Source organism: Balaenoptera physalus (assembly GCF_965194825.1).
Source record: "Balaenoptera physalus genome assembly, chromosome: 2".
Classification (NCBI taxonomy): Eukaryota; Metazoa; Chordata; class Mammalia; order Artiodactyla; family Balaenopteridae; genus Balaenoptera; species Balaenoptera physalus.
Window position 1 is genome coordinate 176,669,231 of NC_138883.1, and position 16,245 is coordinate 176,685,475.

The window sequence follows — 16,245 nt, forward strand, 5'->3', positions numbered from 1 at the left end:
CCACAGCAGTGAAAGCCCGGAATCCTAACCACTAGGCCACCAGGGAACTCCTATTTTGAATTTTTTAGAAAATATTTTTAAAATTTTAATTCAATTTTTAAAGGTTACTTTCCATTTACAGTTAGGACAAAATATTGGCTGTCTTCCCCGTGTTGTATTGATACAATAGTCCCCGAGCCTGTCTTACACCCGGTAGTCTGTGCCCTCCCCTCTCCCACCCCGTGTTGCCCCTCCCCCTCCCCACTGTAACCGCTAGTTTGTTCTCTAGATCCGCCTCACTCCCTCTTTTCATTGAACTGACTCCCGCAAACTTCCAAACTTCCAACCGGCCTGTGTGAGAAAGAACTACAGCCTGTGATTTGAGAATACGGGTCACAACCCAAAGGGGGAGACGCAAGGAGAGAGTCAGGGGGGCCTTTACAAGTTTTATTTAGGGGATGACGGGGGTAGAACAGAAGGAGGGAAGCAGCTCTACCCGTGGGCATTTCCCCCTCCCTCTAAGAAACTCCCCCGCGCCAGGACCGCAGACAAACCCCTCCCTGTAAGACAGCCTGCAGAGCTTTGTTGCGAAAGCTGCTCCCAGGCTGCAGATGCGATGCCTGCCTCCTCCTGCCGCCCTTGCCTCCTGGGGGTTCAGGTGCCTCGGCCTCATCAGGGTTTCAGATAAGAAAGATGTGCTGTCCTTGCCCTCATTAGTTCTTTTTTTTTTTCTTAAAGAAAAATGAGCTCGAGAAAGAGAAGTCTGCGCATAAGAACGTCTCTAGGCCGGGCTGGAGAGGCGAGGAAGGAAAGCTACCTAAGATTCATTCTTATAAACACCATAATAAATAACACGGATTTCGACAGACGGCTATAAATAACATCTGATGTTTGCACTCAACAGTTTCAGGCTCTCAGGTGATGGCCTGGGACAAGTGGCCGCCCGGTCCTGCCCTGCTGGCTCGCTGCCTGGTCACCTAGGCCTCCCTGTTTTCAGAGGTTGTTTTCTGCATCTCTCTCAGAGACTGTAGGAGCGCCAGCCCCTCCCTCGCTGGGCCCCGGGCGATCTCGATCTCGGGGACCTGCCCCTTGGCAGGAGGACATCTGACGGGGAGGCCACTGGGTTACCAGTTTCCTTCCTCAGCGACTCACAGGCCCGCAGCCTCGCAGATGTACTCCCTGGGTTTGTTTTGATAGCTTGTTTGAAAAACAGTTCCTATCCACCAGCTGTTCAGATAATCATATTCCAAGTGGCAACCAACTGGGATTATTTTGGTTGCTGTTTACACTGACCAGCATGGCTCAGCTGGAAAATATGGGCCTGGGTTGGGGGTCCCCTTTCTTGTTCTCGTGATTGCCGCCCAGATTGGCCATAACGAAGACTCCTTTTCCGCTCTCCTCCCCTGGGAGCCCTGTGTTCCCCGGGGAGACGACGAGGGGCAGGAATCTGATGGAAGCTTCTGGAACGTGGGTGTTCTTGGCATCGGTGACCCTTACCCCAAATCAGACCGTTTCACCATCAGTACTGGGACTTTGTGTCCCTGCTTGTGCAGGGCTGGAGGGAAGGCCTGGCTCAGAGGTTGAGCTTGTCCTTCGAACTCTCCCTCCAATGCCCCAAACCTTCCAGGCCTAAAAGCAAACTTCCCACGTGTCCCCCCAGCCCTAGCACCCCTACCCTCTTCCCTCAGCGTGCAGACGGCACCCCCTGCTCCCCACGCACCCACACCAGGCCTGCTGTCCCCATGGCTTTCCTGTCCCTTGACCTCCAAAGTCAGGGGTTTGCCAAGCCCGGCTGATTTTCCCGGGGCGTTTTTATCCTCTGCCTCTATCTCTTCTTTCCCATCTCCACTGCCTCTGCCCACAGGTGCCCCGTCACCAGTCCCTTTCACCGTGGCAGGAACTTTCCATCACTGTCCCAGCCGTCTTTCCTCCTCTTCAACTACACCCTCCCACCGCTGCTAGGCTCGGCTTCCTAACGCTGCCCTCTGTTGTCACTTAGCCCCTGCCCGCTGTGTGCAGCTTGGAGTGACAGGGCCTTGTCTGCTGTCCCAGGCCCTTGGCACTCTGGTTCCAACCTCACCTGATCTCCCTCTTTTGCTCCGTCCTGCTCCCTCCCCCGTCTTGTCAAGCTCACATCTGTGCTTTCTATCAGGACTGATTCCAGGGGCTGCCCCTCCCTTGACAGACTCCATGAACGCACTTCCTGGAGTTGTACGGCCTGTGCGACAAGAGGGCCTCCGGGCCTTTGCACATGCTGCTTCCTTGTTCTGGAGGGCCGTCCTCCCCCAGCTGCCTGTGAAAGCCAAACAATTCTTCAAATGTCACTTCTTCCATGAAGCCTTCGGTGATCATCATTGCTTGAAAGGGTAGCTCATATTCACGGATCTCTGAAAAAAATTGTACCTGACGCTTATAATTTTCTTTGTATTTCAGATTTTGCTTAGAACACAGACCTCCATAAAGAGTATTGATGACTTCCCTGTATATCATTTGCTGTGCCTGGCGCTGGGGCTGGCACATAGTAAGTGCTCCATAAGTTTTTGTTGGATGAATGAAAGAATGAATGACTTATGCTGGGCTTGGCTCTGCCACATTTCACTGTTAACCTCTGGTTGCATTTCAATTCAGGTACACGGCCTCTCCTCATCCTTATTTACTACTAGAAGCAGAGAAGGATTGAGTCGAACCCTAAGGATGGTCCCTCCATTATCCAGACTCAGTTAATGGCGAGGCAGCGATTCTCAGGTACATGAGTCCGCAGAATACTAACTGGTCCAGTGCTTTGCAAACCATCGCTCAGAACACTGGGCCCCAGGATGTGTCTCCAGGGCACGGGGGTCCGGGGGGCAGAGGGCGGTGGATGAGGGGGCGCTGGGCTCCTGCCCCACTACCAGGTCAGCTCTGCTTGTTTCTGTGTCACACCTTGAGGTCTGGTAGAAGCTCTATTCAACCAGAGGCCAAAAAAAATTTTTTTATGAAAAACAGAAACTAGAAAATATATATGTGTAGTTCAACTGGGTAGACATCTTACAAGAAATGCCTGTCTAAACGTATTTGTAAGGCCCTTAAAGCGCATCCCATAGTATCCAATCCAGAGCAGTCACCCACACTGCCACGGGACAGCCCCCCCCAAAGAGTCATCGGGTCCAAGTGGCCCTTTTGTCCAAGGAAAGAGCAGGAGGTTGGGAATCAGTGCCAAGCTTTAGCTCGGCTCTGCCGTGAGCACGTCGTGTAACTCACACCAAGTGCTTTCCCTCCCTAGACGCTGCAGCTCATTTACAAGTGCAAGTGCGGAGTGGCCCCCCCTTGGGAAGGCAGGGCGGCACGGTGGTTAGGGGCGCCCCGGGTGAGCCTGATGGGGGCGGGGGCCGCTGGGAGAGGCGCACCAGGGCAGGAGTGCCAAGTGCTGGGCGCCCCGGCCTCCGCCGAGCCTGGGGATCTGGGAGGCCCGCTCCAGCTCCGTCACTCGGAGACTGACTCAGCTGGCAGCCGTAGGGCCGGTTGCCGGGGGAAATGCTGTCGGCACATTTATTCTGGGTTTGGATATTTAAAGAGCCGGGTGTGTGGCACGGCATTTCGGAAGTGCTTGGGGAGGGAGGGGTTGCGGACTAGGGCTTTTTTTTTTTAACCGTTATAGATATCCTGTCCTGATCTCTTGGTCCACGAGGAGTGATTTTCTTCCCTAAGAATCGGACGTGGGTTCTGCCCATTGTGTCTGCCTGGCGGTGCAGCCTGGCAGGAAGCAGGTGGCCCAGGGTGGGACGTGGCTGCCGTGGGTCCCCATCCCAGTGCCACCCTGCCCCCTGGCCGAGGAGCCTGGCAGCGGCCCCCGAGGTACCGGGAAGGAGGTAGAGCCGTGGTCTGGTTCCCCAAGGGCACCTGGGCTGTGCCATCCTCCACACGATGGAGTGGTCTGGGCCCTCAGGCGTCTCGGGGCCCGGGTGACAGACAGCACAGGTCCCCCAGGGCCACTGGGAGCGCGGGCTTCCTCTTCCTCACTGGCTGTTTGCACTGGCTCCGGAAACTCTGGCTGAAAGCTGGGACTTTGTTTTCAACCCCCTGCGTCATTTTTTACTATTTGAATGGCCTCTTTGGGCTGCTTTTAGGAAGGTGGTTCTTTTGTCACTTTTCTCACTCAGGATGTTGTTGCCAATAGATTTCCTCACAGACGCTGTCTGCTGCCTTTGTTTTCCTTTCCAGATGCATATGGAGAAATCTTCCAGAACTGAGGCCCCGTCCGCGAATTGCACCTGCGGTGCAGTGAGTGGCGCAGGGTAATGCTTCTCTCATGACTTTTATTGTTTTCATTTCTGCTCACAGAGGTCATTTTGTCCACATGCTCATGGTAGCACATTGGAGAAATAGAGGAAATAAATACAGGTGATATAGGAGGAAAAGTAGTACCCCCTGTAGTTCCACGCCAGCCAGAGATCTACACTTGGCAATCTGGCGTTGGTTTCTTTTTTATTTTAACTGGGCTCATCCTGCACACGGTGTAAAGGAACAGGCTTTTCACACCCCGCACTGTAGCGTTAGCGATGTCCCCTGCCCTCGAAGTCTTGTGGGTGCAGTTTGCAAGCCTCTGTGGCTCTCCTTTGGCTCTGCCACCAGCAAAGCAACATCGGAGACATTAGCCCGCGTTAAGGAGGAAGGAGGCCAGGACAACTGCACAACATAATCTGTGTTTGTATGTAGAGCTGAGACGGGTGGGATTGTGGGTGACTTTTATTCTATTATCATTATCTTCTTTCTCTTCTAGAGTTTGCACATTTTTCTGTGACAAACCTGAGAGTAGAGGCAGGTGATGTGATCCGAGGTGCAAGCTCAGTCCTGCCTCCAAACCAGGTGAGTTTCTTGGCCGCCCTGGGCCTCAATTTCCTCACCTCTAAAGGGTGAACGCTGATGCTACCTACCTCACAGGTACATTTTTGAAGGTCAGGTGTAGGTGAAATGATGCCTAAGAAGCCCAGTGAAGGCCCAGGGATGGGAACCATTGTGGCTTTACAGTATAATCATACAATTCTAGAAGTTACAGGATTATAGGCTGAATTATGCCCCCAGAACATTCATCTGTTGACGTCCTAACCCCTAGGAGCTCAGAATGTGAAAGTATTTGGAGACAGGGGTCTTTACAAGGGTAATTACATGAAAATGAGGTCCCTAGGGTGGACCCTGATCCCATGTGACTGGTGTCCTTAAAAGAAGAGTTGATTAGGACGCAGACACACACGGAGGGAAGACCACCTGAGGACACAGGGAGAAGACAGCATCTCCAAGCCAAGGAGGGAGGCCTCCAAAGAAACCATCCCTGCCGACACCCTGACCTTGGACTTCTAGCCTCCGAACGGTGAGAAAATAAATTCTGTTGTTTAAGCCTCCAGCCCTTGGTCCTCTGTTATGACCGCCCACGTGAACTGACCACAGGTCCTTAATGGGAATATCGGTGTCACCGTTGTTCATGGTCTGAATCTCCACCCTGAGGTCCTTACCGTCTAAGCGCGCCGCTGGGAGAGCTCGTCCGAGCAGGACACGGCCCCGTCCCCCTTCCCGCTCCTGGAGCCCCTCTTCTTCCCAGGGGCCCTGCGCTCCTGCTTCCCAGGACCGTCTCTCCCAGGCGATGGCTCTCGACGCCCCTGGAGGGAACTTGCTCCTTCCCCCTTCGGGAGCCTCACTCCGCCGTTTCCCGCCCAAGATGCCCCTCTCGAGGGCACATCTGCCCTTCAATGAGGTGGATTTAAAACTCTCCAAATACCAACAGGAGACTGTGTTCAAGCCTCCACTGGGATCACCAGCACGATGGTCTCTTAGGGTGGGTTTTTTTTTTAATGTTTAACTTTATTTATTTATTTATTCTTAACTTTGAAAAATTTTGGTGTGGTAAGAACACTTAACATGAGATCTACCCACTTAACAAAATTGTGTTTCTGTTTTTGATTTTGTTTCTTTGGCTGCACCGCACGGCTTGTGGGATCTTAGTTCCCTGACCAGGCATTGAACTCGGGCCCCGGCAGTGAAAGCTCTGAGTCCTAACCGCTGGACCACCAGGGAATTCCCAGCAAAATTTTAAGTCTATAATCCATCATTGTTTTTTTAAATTTATTTTCATTTTTATTGACGTATAGTTGATTTACAATGTTGTGTTACTTTCTGCTGTACAGCAAAGTGCTTCAGTTATATATATATATATTCTTTTCCATTATGGTTTGTTATAGGATATTGGATATAGTTCCCTGTGCTATACAATAGGTCCTTGTTGTTGTTTACCTATTTTTATATATAGTAGTTTGTATCTGTTAATCTCAAACTCCTAATTTACCCCTCCTCCACCCCTTTTCTCCTTGGCAACCACAAGTCTGTTCTCCATGTCTGTGAGTCTGTCTCTGTTTCATAAATAAAGTCATTGGTGTCGATACGTATCACGTATCATGTAAGTGACATCATCTGGTTGTAACCCACGACTGCTGACTATTGGTACAGTGTCGTACAGCAGATACTTAGAGCTTGTTCATCTCACTTGACTGAAACTTCATGCCTGTCGATCAGTAATTCCCAGTTGCCCCCTCTTTCCCGTCCCTGGCAACCAGCACTGCACTCTGATTCTATGAATGTGACCTTTTCATTTCAGATACCTCATGTAAGTGGAACCATGTCTTTCCGTAACTGGCTTATTCACTGAGCGTAATGTCCTCCAGGTTCACCCATGTTGTCCCATTTTGCAGAATTTCTTTCTTTTTAAAGTCTGAATGGTGTTGCATCGTATGCCTCTATCACATTTCTGTATCTGTTCACCTATGGATGGGCATTTAGGTCATTTCCACATCTTGACTATTGTGAACGATGTCATAATGAATACAGGAGTGCTAATACCTCTTGGAGATCCTGATTTCAATTCATTTGGATAAACACCTATTAGTGGGATCACAGGGTGGGATCCTGAAGACACGGAGAGGAGATCCCTGGAGCTGTGCCTGCAGTGCTTCCTTGGGTCACAAAGGCACCGCTAGCCCTGCGCTGGAGACACAGGAAAGTGGTTGGGGGCGAGGATATTTTTGTTTTGCAGACTGGAGGCCGGGTCTTTCTCCTGGGCCAGGGAGTTAACCAGTGCACCTCATCTGCTAAGTCATCCCCTGTTTTCTCAGGAGACAGTCTTATAAATCTGGCTAATAACTCTCATTTCATTTCCCCAAACTCCATTAGAGGGAAATTATAATGAAGCTCAAATACTCATCAGGTTATTCACGGGAAAGACCTTTGGCTTTTAAAAAATGCATTTTAGGTGGCCGGATTAATCTAGAGGCGCATTACAATACAGCCCTGCTGAAGTTTTACAGGAGATTCCTGGCACCCGGCATTGTACCTTGCACAGTGCTGCCAGGAGCATGAATTATCTTTACAGGAAGAGGCGAGGATTAATATGTCAGATGGAAAAGACCCACTGGCAGCACCTGATGAAAACCCAGGACCCTGGTTCCTTGTCAAGGTTCTTCAAGGTTAGAGTCATAACCACACGACTGAGGAGCAAGCACCCTCGGCCAGCACCAGGCAGAGCAGCAGAGAAGTTAACGCGCTGCCCCCTTCCATCTGGCCCTGCTCACCCACAGCCTTGGAAAGAGGCACCTACCGAGATGCTTAACTTATGGCAGGCACGCTGAAAAAAACATGCTGATTTCATTCCTTTTATTACCTCCCTGGCAGAGCGAGTTAATTAAAAAAAAAAAGTATGATCGCTGCTTCGTGTTCACTTAAGAGGTTGATTTGCAATGTCAATATATGCATTTGTATGGTATATACATTAATATAAAAGTAATAATAACGATGATAGTATCTATCACTAAATGAGCTCTGGACCCTGGGGAAGGATAACTACACAGATTATCTATAACCCCACGAAGCCAACATTATTCGGTTCATTTTATTGATGGAGAAACTGAGGCTCAGAGTGGTTAAGGAACTTGCCCAAGGTCACACAGCTGATATGTGACGGGATTCCACCTAAGTTATAAGGTAGTATTTGTGGCAGGGTGAACTGAAACTTCTCTCTGAACACTAGGCCCCAATCCCACTTAATCCCCACCAAGGTCAAGGGAGAAACTTGGGCATGAGAGATTGACAGGCCCCTGTTCACTGTTGTGTATATGAGGAAGCTGAGGACTGTAACGGAGAGAAGATCATATCTGCCTCCAAGAAATGCAATGTTATTAAGACACAAGTAGGTTAAGAGTAAAAGGGTGAAAAAAGATATGCTATGCTAATCAGTAATCAGAAGAAAGCTGGAGAGAGAATATTAGTATCAGACAAAGCAGATTACAGAACAAATAAAATACAAGGAATTAAAAAGTCATTTCATAATGATAAAGGGATCAATTAATCCAGGGGACATAACAATTCTAAATGTTATGCACTGAATAACAAGGCTTCAAAATACATGAAGGAGAAATGAATAGAATTGCAAGAAGAAACAGACAAACCCACAATTACCGTCAGAGATTTCAACACCACTCTGTCAATAATTAGTAGAACAAGTGGACAGAAGATCAGCAAGGATGTAGACAACCTGGGCAATGCCCTCCACCAACTCAGCCTGATTGATGTTTATAGATCACATCACCCAACGACAGCAGAACACACATTCCTTGTTAGTGCACACGAAGATTTACCAAGATGTATAATACCCTGGTCCATAAAACAAGTCTCAACACATCTAAAAAGATTCAAGTCATACAAAGTATGTTCTCTGACCACGGGGGAAGTAAATCACAAATCAGTAACAGATATTTGGAAAATCTCCAAATAATTGCAAATGGAATAATACATTTATAACTAACCAATGAGTCAAAGAAGAAATTATATGATTATCTCAGTAGCCATAGAAAAAGCATGTAATAAAGTCCAACATTTGTTCCTGATTAAAAAACAAAACTTGAGTAGTAGAAGGGAACTTTCTCAGCCGAATAAGAGGCAGCTACAAAAAAAAAAAAAAAAAAAAAAAAAATGTATAGCTAACATAATGAATGGTGAAAGGCTAAATCCTTTCCTTTTCTAAAGATCAGAAATAAGAGAAAGATACCTGCCTTCACAACGTCTATTCAACATTTTACTGGCGTTTCTAACCAGGGAAATTAGGAATGATTTTGTTTTAAGAGACTTTGGGTCACTTGCAAAAGTAAGCCCATGTTGCAAAAGTGAAAATTTGCTATTATGTACAATTAAAAAGAAATCTTACTGACCATGAAGATGTTTCTAGGAGCAAACTTACAGCATTGTTGCTGAAATGCATGCTGTCCTCCAAGAGAACTTGTTTATTTGGAATATCACTTCTGAAGAGATTGTTTGTCAAACAAAACCAAACAAAAATAAGTCAACTTCCTTTAGACCTAATCTCTCCCGTCTATCTTCAGCGGGTCATGGGGACTCCTGGGGGCTTCTGTATTCTTATGACTTCCTGGAGAAAGGCCAGACTTTGGTCTCAAATAAATCAACAAAAATGTGTTGTGTGCCCAGCATGGAGGTGCTGATGGAAGCAGAGTATTGGCTTTATCCCTGGAAGAGTTTCAGGACTCAGTGACCAGTTTCTCCTGCAAATAAGTTCCCCTCTCTTGTCAGTATGACAATTAATTACCAGGCACCTACAGGCTACGTTTAACAAGAAGCGCCGCATTTCTGCTAACGTTTTCCTTTCCAAACCTTCATTCATTTACTCATTCGACAGATACACACTGGGCACTTATTTTGTGCCAGGCACTTTTCTAGGTGCTGGAGATACAGCATTGAAGAAAACAGACAAAATCTCGCCTTCATGGTAGCTTGCATTCTAGCGGGAGAAACATATGATAAGCCTAGTATAAATGAAATAGACGGTATGTAAGAGGATGATAAGGGCTCTGGAGGTGAATGAAGCTGGGGAGGGAAATAAGAAGTACCTGCGGGTGGGGGAGGATTTACAACGAGGGAAATCCTCATGGAGAAGGCGACGTTCAAACAAGGACTTGGAGGAGGTGGGGAGTGAGACGTCTGGATTCCAGGGCAAGGACAGCCGGGCAGTGGTAATGGCTTTGAGCTGGGAGGGCTCCTGGTCTTTCCAAGGGACACCAAGGAGGCAAAGGAAAAGACTGTCTGCACTGAGTGAAGTCCTAGTCAGGTCAAATAAAGACGAGTCTTGCAAAGCGGGGTCCTCCAGAGACCCACCAGACAGCTACGGGAATAGGGTTTTGACCCTCTTCAGCCAGGCTGCTGCTTTTCGCTGGGATTGAAGGCTGTTGGTTTTCAAGGCTACTGGGGAACTGGGGAGAGGGGGAACGAGAGTAAGGCAAGTTACAACACCATAAAGCTCATGGTTCTTACTGAGATTCTGCCTTTTTCTTTTCCTAGTAAACACTCCCCGATTGCTGCAAGCCTTTGGTTAATTTTCTGAATTCTGCAAAAGTTGATGGTGATGATTTTTGCCACGGTTCTCAGAGAGGTTGTTCAGAGGTCTTTACACCATCCTTCCCGCCGACACTACTCTAGAAGGGACACTTGAGGCTGGAAATTGACATAAACGAAGTTGACTGAGCAGGATACACCCAGAGTTTTCCATGGTTATGCAACTGTGAGAGGGGAGGAATATTTGGCTGGCTCCGGGGGCCCAGGCAGCAGGATAGTGGGAATAAGGCAGGATGGATAGCTTGGGGCCATGTCCAAACTGGCATTTGAAGCTTTTGAGGAGATAATTGAACATGAATCTTTGAGGAAGATAAAGCTGGCAGTGGGTCCAGGAGGTGAGCTGGAATAGACGGGAGAAGACCAATCACTTTAGTCAGAAGGGAATATTGTATGCCTGGGAGAAGCAATGGTAGCTTGGATGGGAGAGCGTCCCCGAGGAAGCTTTGGTCGATGATGTGTTATTGGGGGAGGGCTTCTAAGTACTGTTGTTTTTTGGAGTTATTGACAGTGAGACACCCCCCCCCCGCCCTAAGTTTTCTTCTTGCCATCCCAGAAATTATGTAGCTTCCAATGGGGCCCTTTTGGCCCTACCCTCTTATACTGCTTGCCCCCATTAAGGACCCTCACGTCTTGAATATCTTGAGCATCTTGAAGTTCATGGCCAGTAATTCCCCCTACAATACTGCTCCTGTGTGGGGAAGCACAGCTGGGTTCGCACAGCCAGGCTCTACCGTAAACACACAGGAAGTTCTTGAACCCTATGGGGGCCCTCATTTCAGGAAATCAGTACATTTGTCATCCATTTGCTGGTGGGCGGCATTGTGCAGACCAAAAGAGGGGCTTGGCACCTTGCTTCCGGGGATCACCGATAACCAGACCCTCTCTTGCGGGTACCGTGGCCCGAACGTCAGGGTTGGGGGGCGGGAAACACATGAGACACAGCAGGTGCCGAGACTGCCCTGTGCTGCTGTGTCTCCCAGGTGGTAGGTCCAAATCCTTCTTCAGAACATTTGGGTCTTTTTGGACAACCTGAGAAAGACCTCAGGTTCCAGGCCAGCTCAGGCCCACAGTGACCTCAAAAGTGGAAAGAATGATTTGGTCAGACACTCAGCGTTTCCCCAGGTGTGTCCCATGGAATTCTGGTCCCACAGGTGTCTCCTCACAGAGAGGTCTGACGAGTGAGGAAATGCTTCATTCTCCATTTCTTTCTAGAAGCGACGCGGTACATGTGAGCACATCGAAGCTCCGAGAAGTCCTGCAGTAAAGGAACTCAGTGTATTTAACTGAGCATTTCCTGCTCGCCGCTGACCCTGGGGCTCTTTCTCCACCCAGTTTGGGGTGAGGCCTTTAACAAGGGCCTCTCCGCCTACCCTGTCTTTCTCTGGTCCTACAAATACGGCTGCCCTCTCGCGTTGATGTCCAAGGGCTTCCATCAGCGCGGGCCCCTTGAAAAAATTGAGGATTTCAGTTAAGTACATAGCAAGTCACTCACCCAGAGGTCACAGCCCCGCTCTGCTTAATTGTCCCCCCCAAATCCTGAAGAGCTTCCAGTTGCTCAGAAACTTGGAAGGCTCTATCCGCCGTCCTCCCTCAGACCTTCCTCAATGGAAAGTGGGGTAAATGGTGCCCGTACTAAGCTCCCAGGATTGTGGAGGTTGCCTAACACATGTTCACGCAGGAAGCGTGCTTGGAACAGCTCCTGGCACCCAGCGAGCTTTCTACGCAAGGAATGCCCATGTTGTAGTCGTTACCGGGAGCTTACTATTGTTCTGTGATGTTAGCGTGGCTCTAGTACTGTTTTTTTTTTTTTTGCATAAATGGTCAAATAGTCCAAAGTAGCAAGACATGACTGTAGGATGTGGGCAAACTCCCCATCTCTGTCTGTCTGTCTGTCTCTTTATACACACACACCCACACACACTCTTTTACTCTGAATTCACCGACTCCCGTTGATCCGTGTCTCAGGCCTGGGGGCCCAGTGACAGACCGGCTGAGGTATGAACTCAAAAGATGAGCGAAAGCAAGAAGAGAGGCTCTTTGGGGAAGATACAGAGGGGGAAGGGGCGGGGCCTGCCACTGTGCAGGACTGTGGTTCAGGGAAGGGCGCGACAGTTTTACGGGACCAGCTCAGCGAGCTCTGGGCCAGCCCTGCCCGCCGAGGGGAAGAAGCCCCTGGTCCCCCTCAATGTCTGGAGAATAAGGTATGTGCGTCGCCTTTTAGAAAATACTGCCCCACACACAGGAGGGAAAAGGATGTAAGCTCGGGAAGGACCTTCTCCCTGGAGGTGAAGGCTGGGGAAGGCCGGGCTCCCTGCCTCCGGAGGAGAGGGAAGGGCAGTTTTGGAAGTGCTTGGCGCTCCTGCCCTTCCCCGCCGCCCCCTTTACCAGAAGTCGAGAGGCTGGCTTTTCCCTGTAAAACACCGCAGGACAGTGGGCCTTCTGCCTGTCACCGGCTAAAGAACATTTCTGAGAAAGTCACAGCCTCCTTGAGGAATGGGAGGAGGGGGGAAGCCCGGGAGGCCAGGGCGAAATTTCCAAACAGAAAAGGCGTGTCCGTGACCCTCAGAGAGCAAGAACCGGGGGAGCCAAGGAGCAGCCTGGGGACCTGGAATGCAGGGCAAGGCGCCCTTGTCTGTGCGCACTCGGGACGGGACGCCGGCCACCTGCGCCGATTTCATGACGAACGCTCCCCCCTCCCCCCATGGATGCTTCCACTTCCATTGTCACCAGCTTACGAATTAAAGATGACAAAGGAAAAACACACGTCGGTGGCTGGCCTTTCCCCCGGCAAGAGGGAAGCTTCAGGTGGAATCGCTCTGCACGGGAGGTTCCTCTTCCTTTTACGCTGTCCCCAGGACAAGCACAGCGCCCCTGACCGTCAGCAATGCCTGGCCACCTGGGCCTGGAAGTCGGGCAGATGCTCATCACCCTGCCGCCAAACAGAACGCGAGGGTGGGTCCCCTGTGAGCAGCTGAAGTCTCACCAGCAGAAGAGGGACATGCCCAGTTGACAGTGGGTCACCGCCTCCGTGCCCAGGCCGGGGAGGCTCAGAGCTCTCCAGACGCCGGCATGCCGCCGCGTCACAGCCCAGACCCTGCTGTGGTGCCCAGGGGCCTCTGGAGGCACTCCCCAGCAGGCTGCCAGGTCTCTCACTGCAGCGCGGGGGTGAAGATGAGCTCCCAGCTACCTCTGGGTTTACTGCTGCTCTCAGGAGGGCTTGCAGAGGACCTCAGACTGGACCTTCACCGCATCTCACAGCATCTCCTGCAGCCAGGCCCCCCTGGAGCTGGGCCAGTCACCCTGGCGCCTCCAGCGCGAGCTGGCTGGTTCGCACGCTCTGCCCTGATTTGTGTCCTTTGGTTCTGATGGAGGAGCCCGCCCTTGGCTGAGGCTTCTGCTGGGCCAGGGCAGGGGGCATTCTGCAGCCCCCCGCACGCCCCCAGCCAGGCCCAGGGCTCTGCTCACAGAGGCTGCCTCTCCAATCAGGGTGCGTCTCTCCCATCTGTTCCGGAAAAAGTCCCCACAGGCAACCTGGGCCTGCCTGGGAAGCCAAAGCCCGGGTTTCCGGGATGGCTGGGGTCTGTCACAAAGCTCAGCTCGGTCTCTGCGCCACTACTGGGAGGCGTGTGGACGCCAGTTCTTCGTGTCCGGTGGAAGAGACCGAAGGCCTGTGTGAGGAAGGGGGCCGCCCAGCTGGGACAAGCCATTTCATCTCGTCTTCCTGGAGGGTTAGGCCAGGCAGGAGCAAGCCCTGGATCTTCCAGCACATTCTGTGCCTGGTGAGCACCCAGAGGCCCCAGCCACGTGGGGCCTGAGGCCGGATGCAGGGAGCCGGGGCTGAGCCGTGATCTGCGGGCCGGGGGCTTTTGTCCTCAGGGCTGGCTGGCCGCCTGCAGAGCTGGGCATCCACGGGCCTAGTGGACGCCCACCCGCCCCAAGACCAAAGCCTCCGTCCATGTCACCCCTTATAAATAGCGCTCACCTAGTCCAAGCGCTAAATTAGATTAGGCTTAAAATAGCCACAGAGGCAACACCTGGTTTACTGCTCCTGGTAACAGCCCCCTCATTGCTAAATGCTCATTTTCTGTGGCCAGGTCCCCTCTTTCCAAAGCTCTCGTGCTTGAATCAAACCCAAAGCTGTTTTCCTTTGGGGCCAGTTGTCGTCATGCGCTAGTAGGCAGGCCTCGTGCAGGACAGTTTGGGAACTGTTGGCACCTTGTGTGTAAGCCTGCATCTCCCCGCTGAGTGGCCCCGGAGACAGGGGAGCTGCCGTCTATTCCTCTTTGTCCCTCCCCGGCCCCCCGGGCCCTTCCCTGTCCCTCGGGGTTCACAGTCACGACCTGCTCTAACCCCTGGCTCTACCCACCGTAACCAGAAGTCCCAACACTCAGGACTTGGTTTCAGGTCAACCTCCCCTCTCTGCTGGGGCCACAGCACCGGGCCTGTCAGCCACGGCGGGGTAGCAGGGGCCCCGTGTGCACGGCTGTACAACAAACACTGATTCGGTGTCAACTACGTGTCAGGCAGTGTGTTACGTGCCGGGGACACGAGGGAAGAGCCACGGCTCCTGCTCCTGAGGCGTTGGAGGCTTTGAACAGAAGAGGTAGCGCTGGTCCTTGACATTTGTTTGTTATTCATTCCAGCTTTACTAAGGGCCTTTCAGGTACCAGGTTCAACACGACGACGCTCCAGGTCCGACATGGAATGAAACTAGTCCGTACCCCGCAGGAGCCTGCAGCCCATGGGCAACATTAGATTCAGCGATGCATACAGCCCAGGGCACCACACACAATGGCAGAAATGTGCACAGTGGACGGGGGAGGGGGGCACCCAGGGGTCGTCTGCCGCAGAAAACTCCGTCCAGAATTCTGGACATGATGCTGGAGTGGAGTTTTCAAGGGCAGTGTGGTAGATCAGAGGTGGCCCCAGGGTCTTTGCACTTCCCCCACTGGGACGTAGACTCTTTCTCTCCTAGAATCTTCAGTGGGCTAATTCGCTTGACCAGTTGGATGCAGCAGAAGTGATGTGCCGGAGCTCCCAGGGCGAGGTGAGAAAAAGCCTTTGCAGCATTTACTTCCAGGCTTTTGGAACTTGTAAGCAGTCTGACCGTGCTGGGGAGGTGACATGGAGGGGCTCTGACTGGCAGTCCTTGCTGGGCCTGGCCTCCCAGCCAAGGCACCAGACATGTGAGTGAAGCCATCCTGGTCTCTCCAGACCAGCCCATCTGCTGGCTGAGTAACACTGAGTGATATCACTGATACCAGAGGAACAGAAGAATCGCTCAGCTGAGCCCAGCCCAAATTCCTGATCGGCAACATGTAACGCATAAGTATGAGGCCTTGGGGACTGCCTGGCGGTGGCTGGTATCCCTGTGATCGTATTCACGTAACAGGGGCAGGGAGGGAGTTCCTCTTGTCCTCCCATCGCAGGACTAGCACAGCCTGCGCCTGGGCTCTCCGGCCTGCCCTCACATGCGTCACCGCCCTCCCTACCCCACAGTTAGGCATTCCTGCGTTGACTGATTCATCCTTCGATTTGTTTGGAATATAATAGTTTGATGTCTATTCATTACACTAAAAACAGGTGTTGACCACTTGTCAGGCCCTGGGTTCAACACTTACGTGAATTATCTAATTTAATCCTCAGGACATCCCCCCATGAAGTAGTTAGTACAGCCAGTTCTGCTATAACACTCGTTTTAAAAATGAGAACTTGTTTCGACGTAATTAATATACTAGGGAACAACTTGAGCATGATGTGAATTTTGCGTTTGCGTCTGTATGATTTTGTCCACACGCACACAGAACTAGGTGAACGCAGAAGACTGCACCCAGCTGCCCTGAG

General features: G+C 51.1%; 1 protein-coding gene across 3 annotated transcripts; it reads left to right on the forward strand.

The window, feature by feature from the left end:
• Nucleotides 1-402: 402 nt before the first annotated feature.
• LOC309656419 (uncharacterized protein) lies at nucleotides 403-13,473 on the forward strand. Of its 3 annotated transcripts, XM_082452934.1 has the most exons (9): nucleotides 403-897; nucleotides 2,413-2,500; nucleotides 2,608-3,325; nucleotides 3,617-3,813; nucleotides 4,180-4,253; nucleotides 4,739-4,824; nucleotides 5,144-5,326; nucleotides 5,555-5,788; nucleotides 5,956-13,473. In XM_082452934.1, exon 9 carries the CDS (start codon nucleotides 12,399-12,401, stop codon nucleotides 13,374-13,376), a length of 978 nt encoding a protein of 325 aa, XP_082309060.1. In that variant the 5' UTR covers nucleotides 403-897; nucleotides 2,413-2,500; nucleotides 2,608-3,325; nucleotides 3,617-3,813; nucleotides 4,180-4,253; nucleotides 4,739-4,824; nucleotides 5,144-5,326; nucleotides 5,555-5,788; nucleotides 5,956-12,398; the 3' UTR covers nucleotides 13,377-13,473. The 3 variants fall into 3 exon arrangements, with proteins under 3 accessions (XP_082309060.1, XP_082309061.1, XP_082309062.1); XM_082452935.1 differs by lacking the exon at nucleotides 3,617-3,813 and having other exon boundaries at nucleotides 403-2,724; XM_082452936.1 differs by lacking the exons at nucleotides 403-897; nucleotides 2,413-2,500; nucleotides 2,608-3,325; nucleotides 3,617-3,813 and adding an exon at nucleotides 3,346-3,538.
• Nucleotides 13,474-16,245: the final 2,772 nt, after the last annotated feature.

Coding starts and splice junctions, on each gene's coding strand:
- LOC309656419 (XM_082452935.1), top strand. CDS start 12,399: ATGAACTCAAAAGATGAGCGAAAGCAAGAAGAGAGGCTCTTTGGGGAA.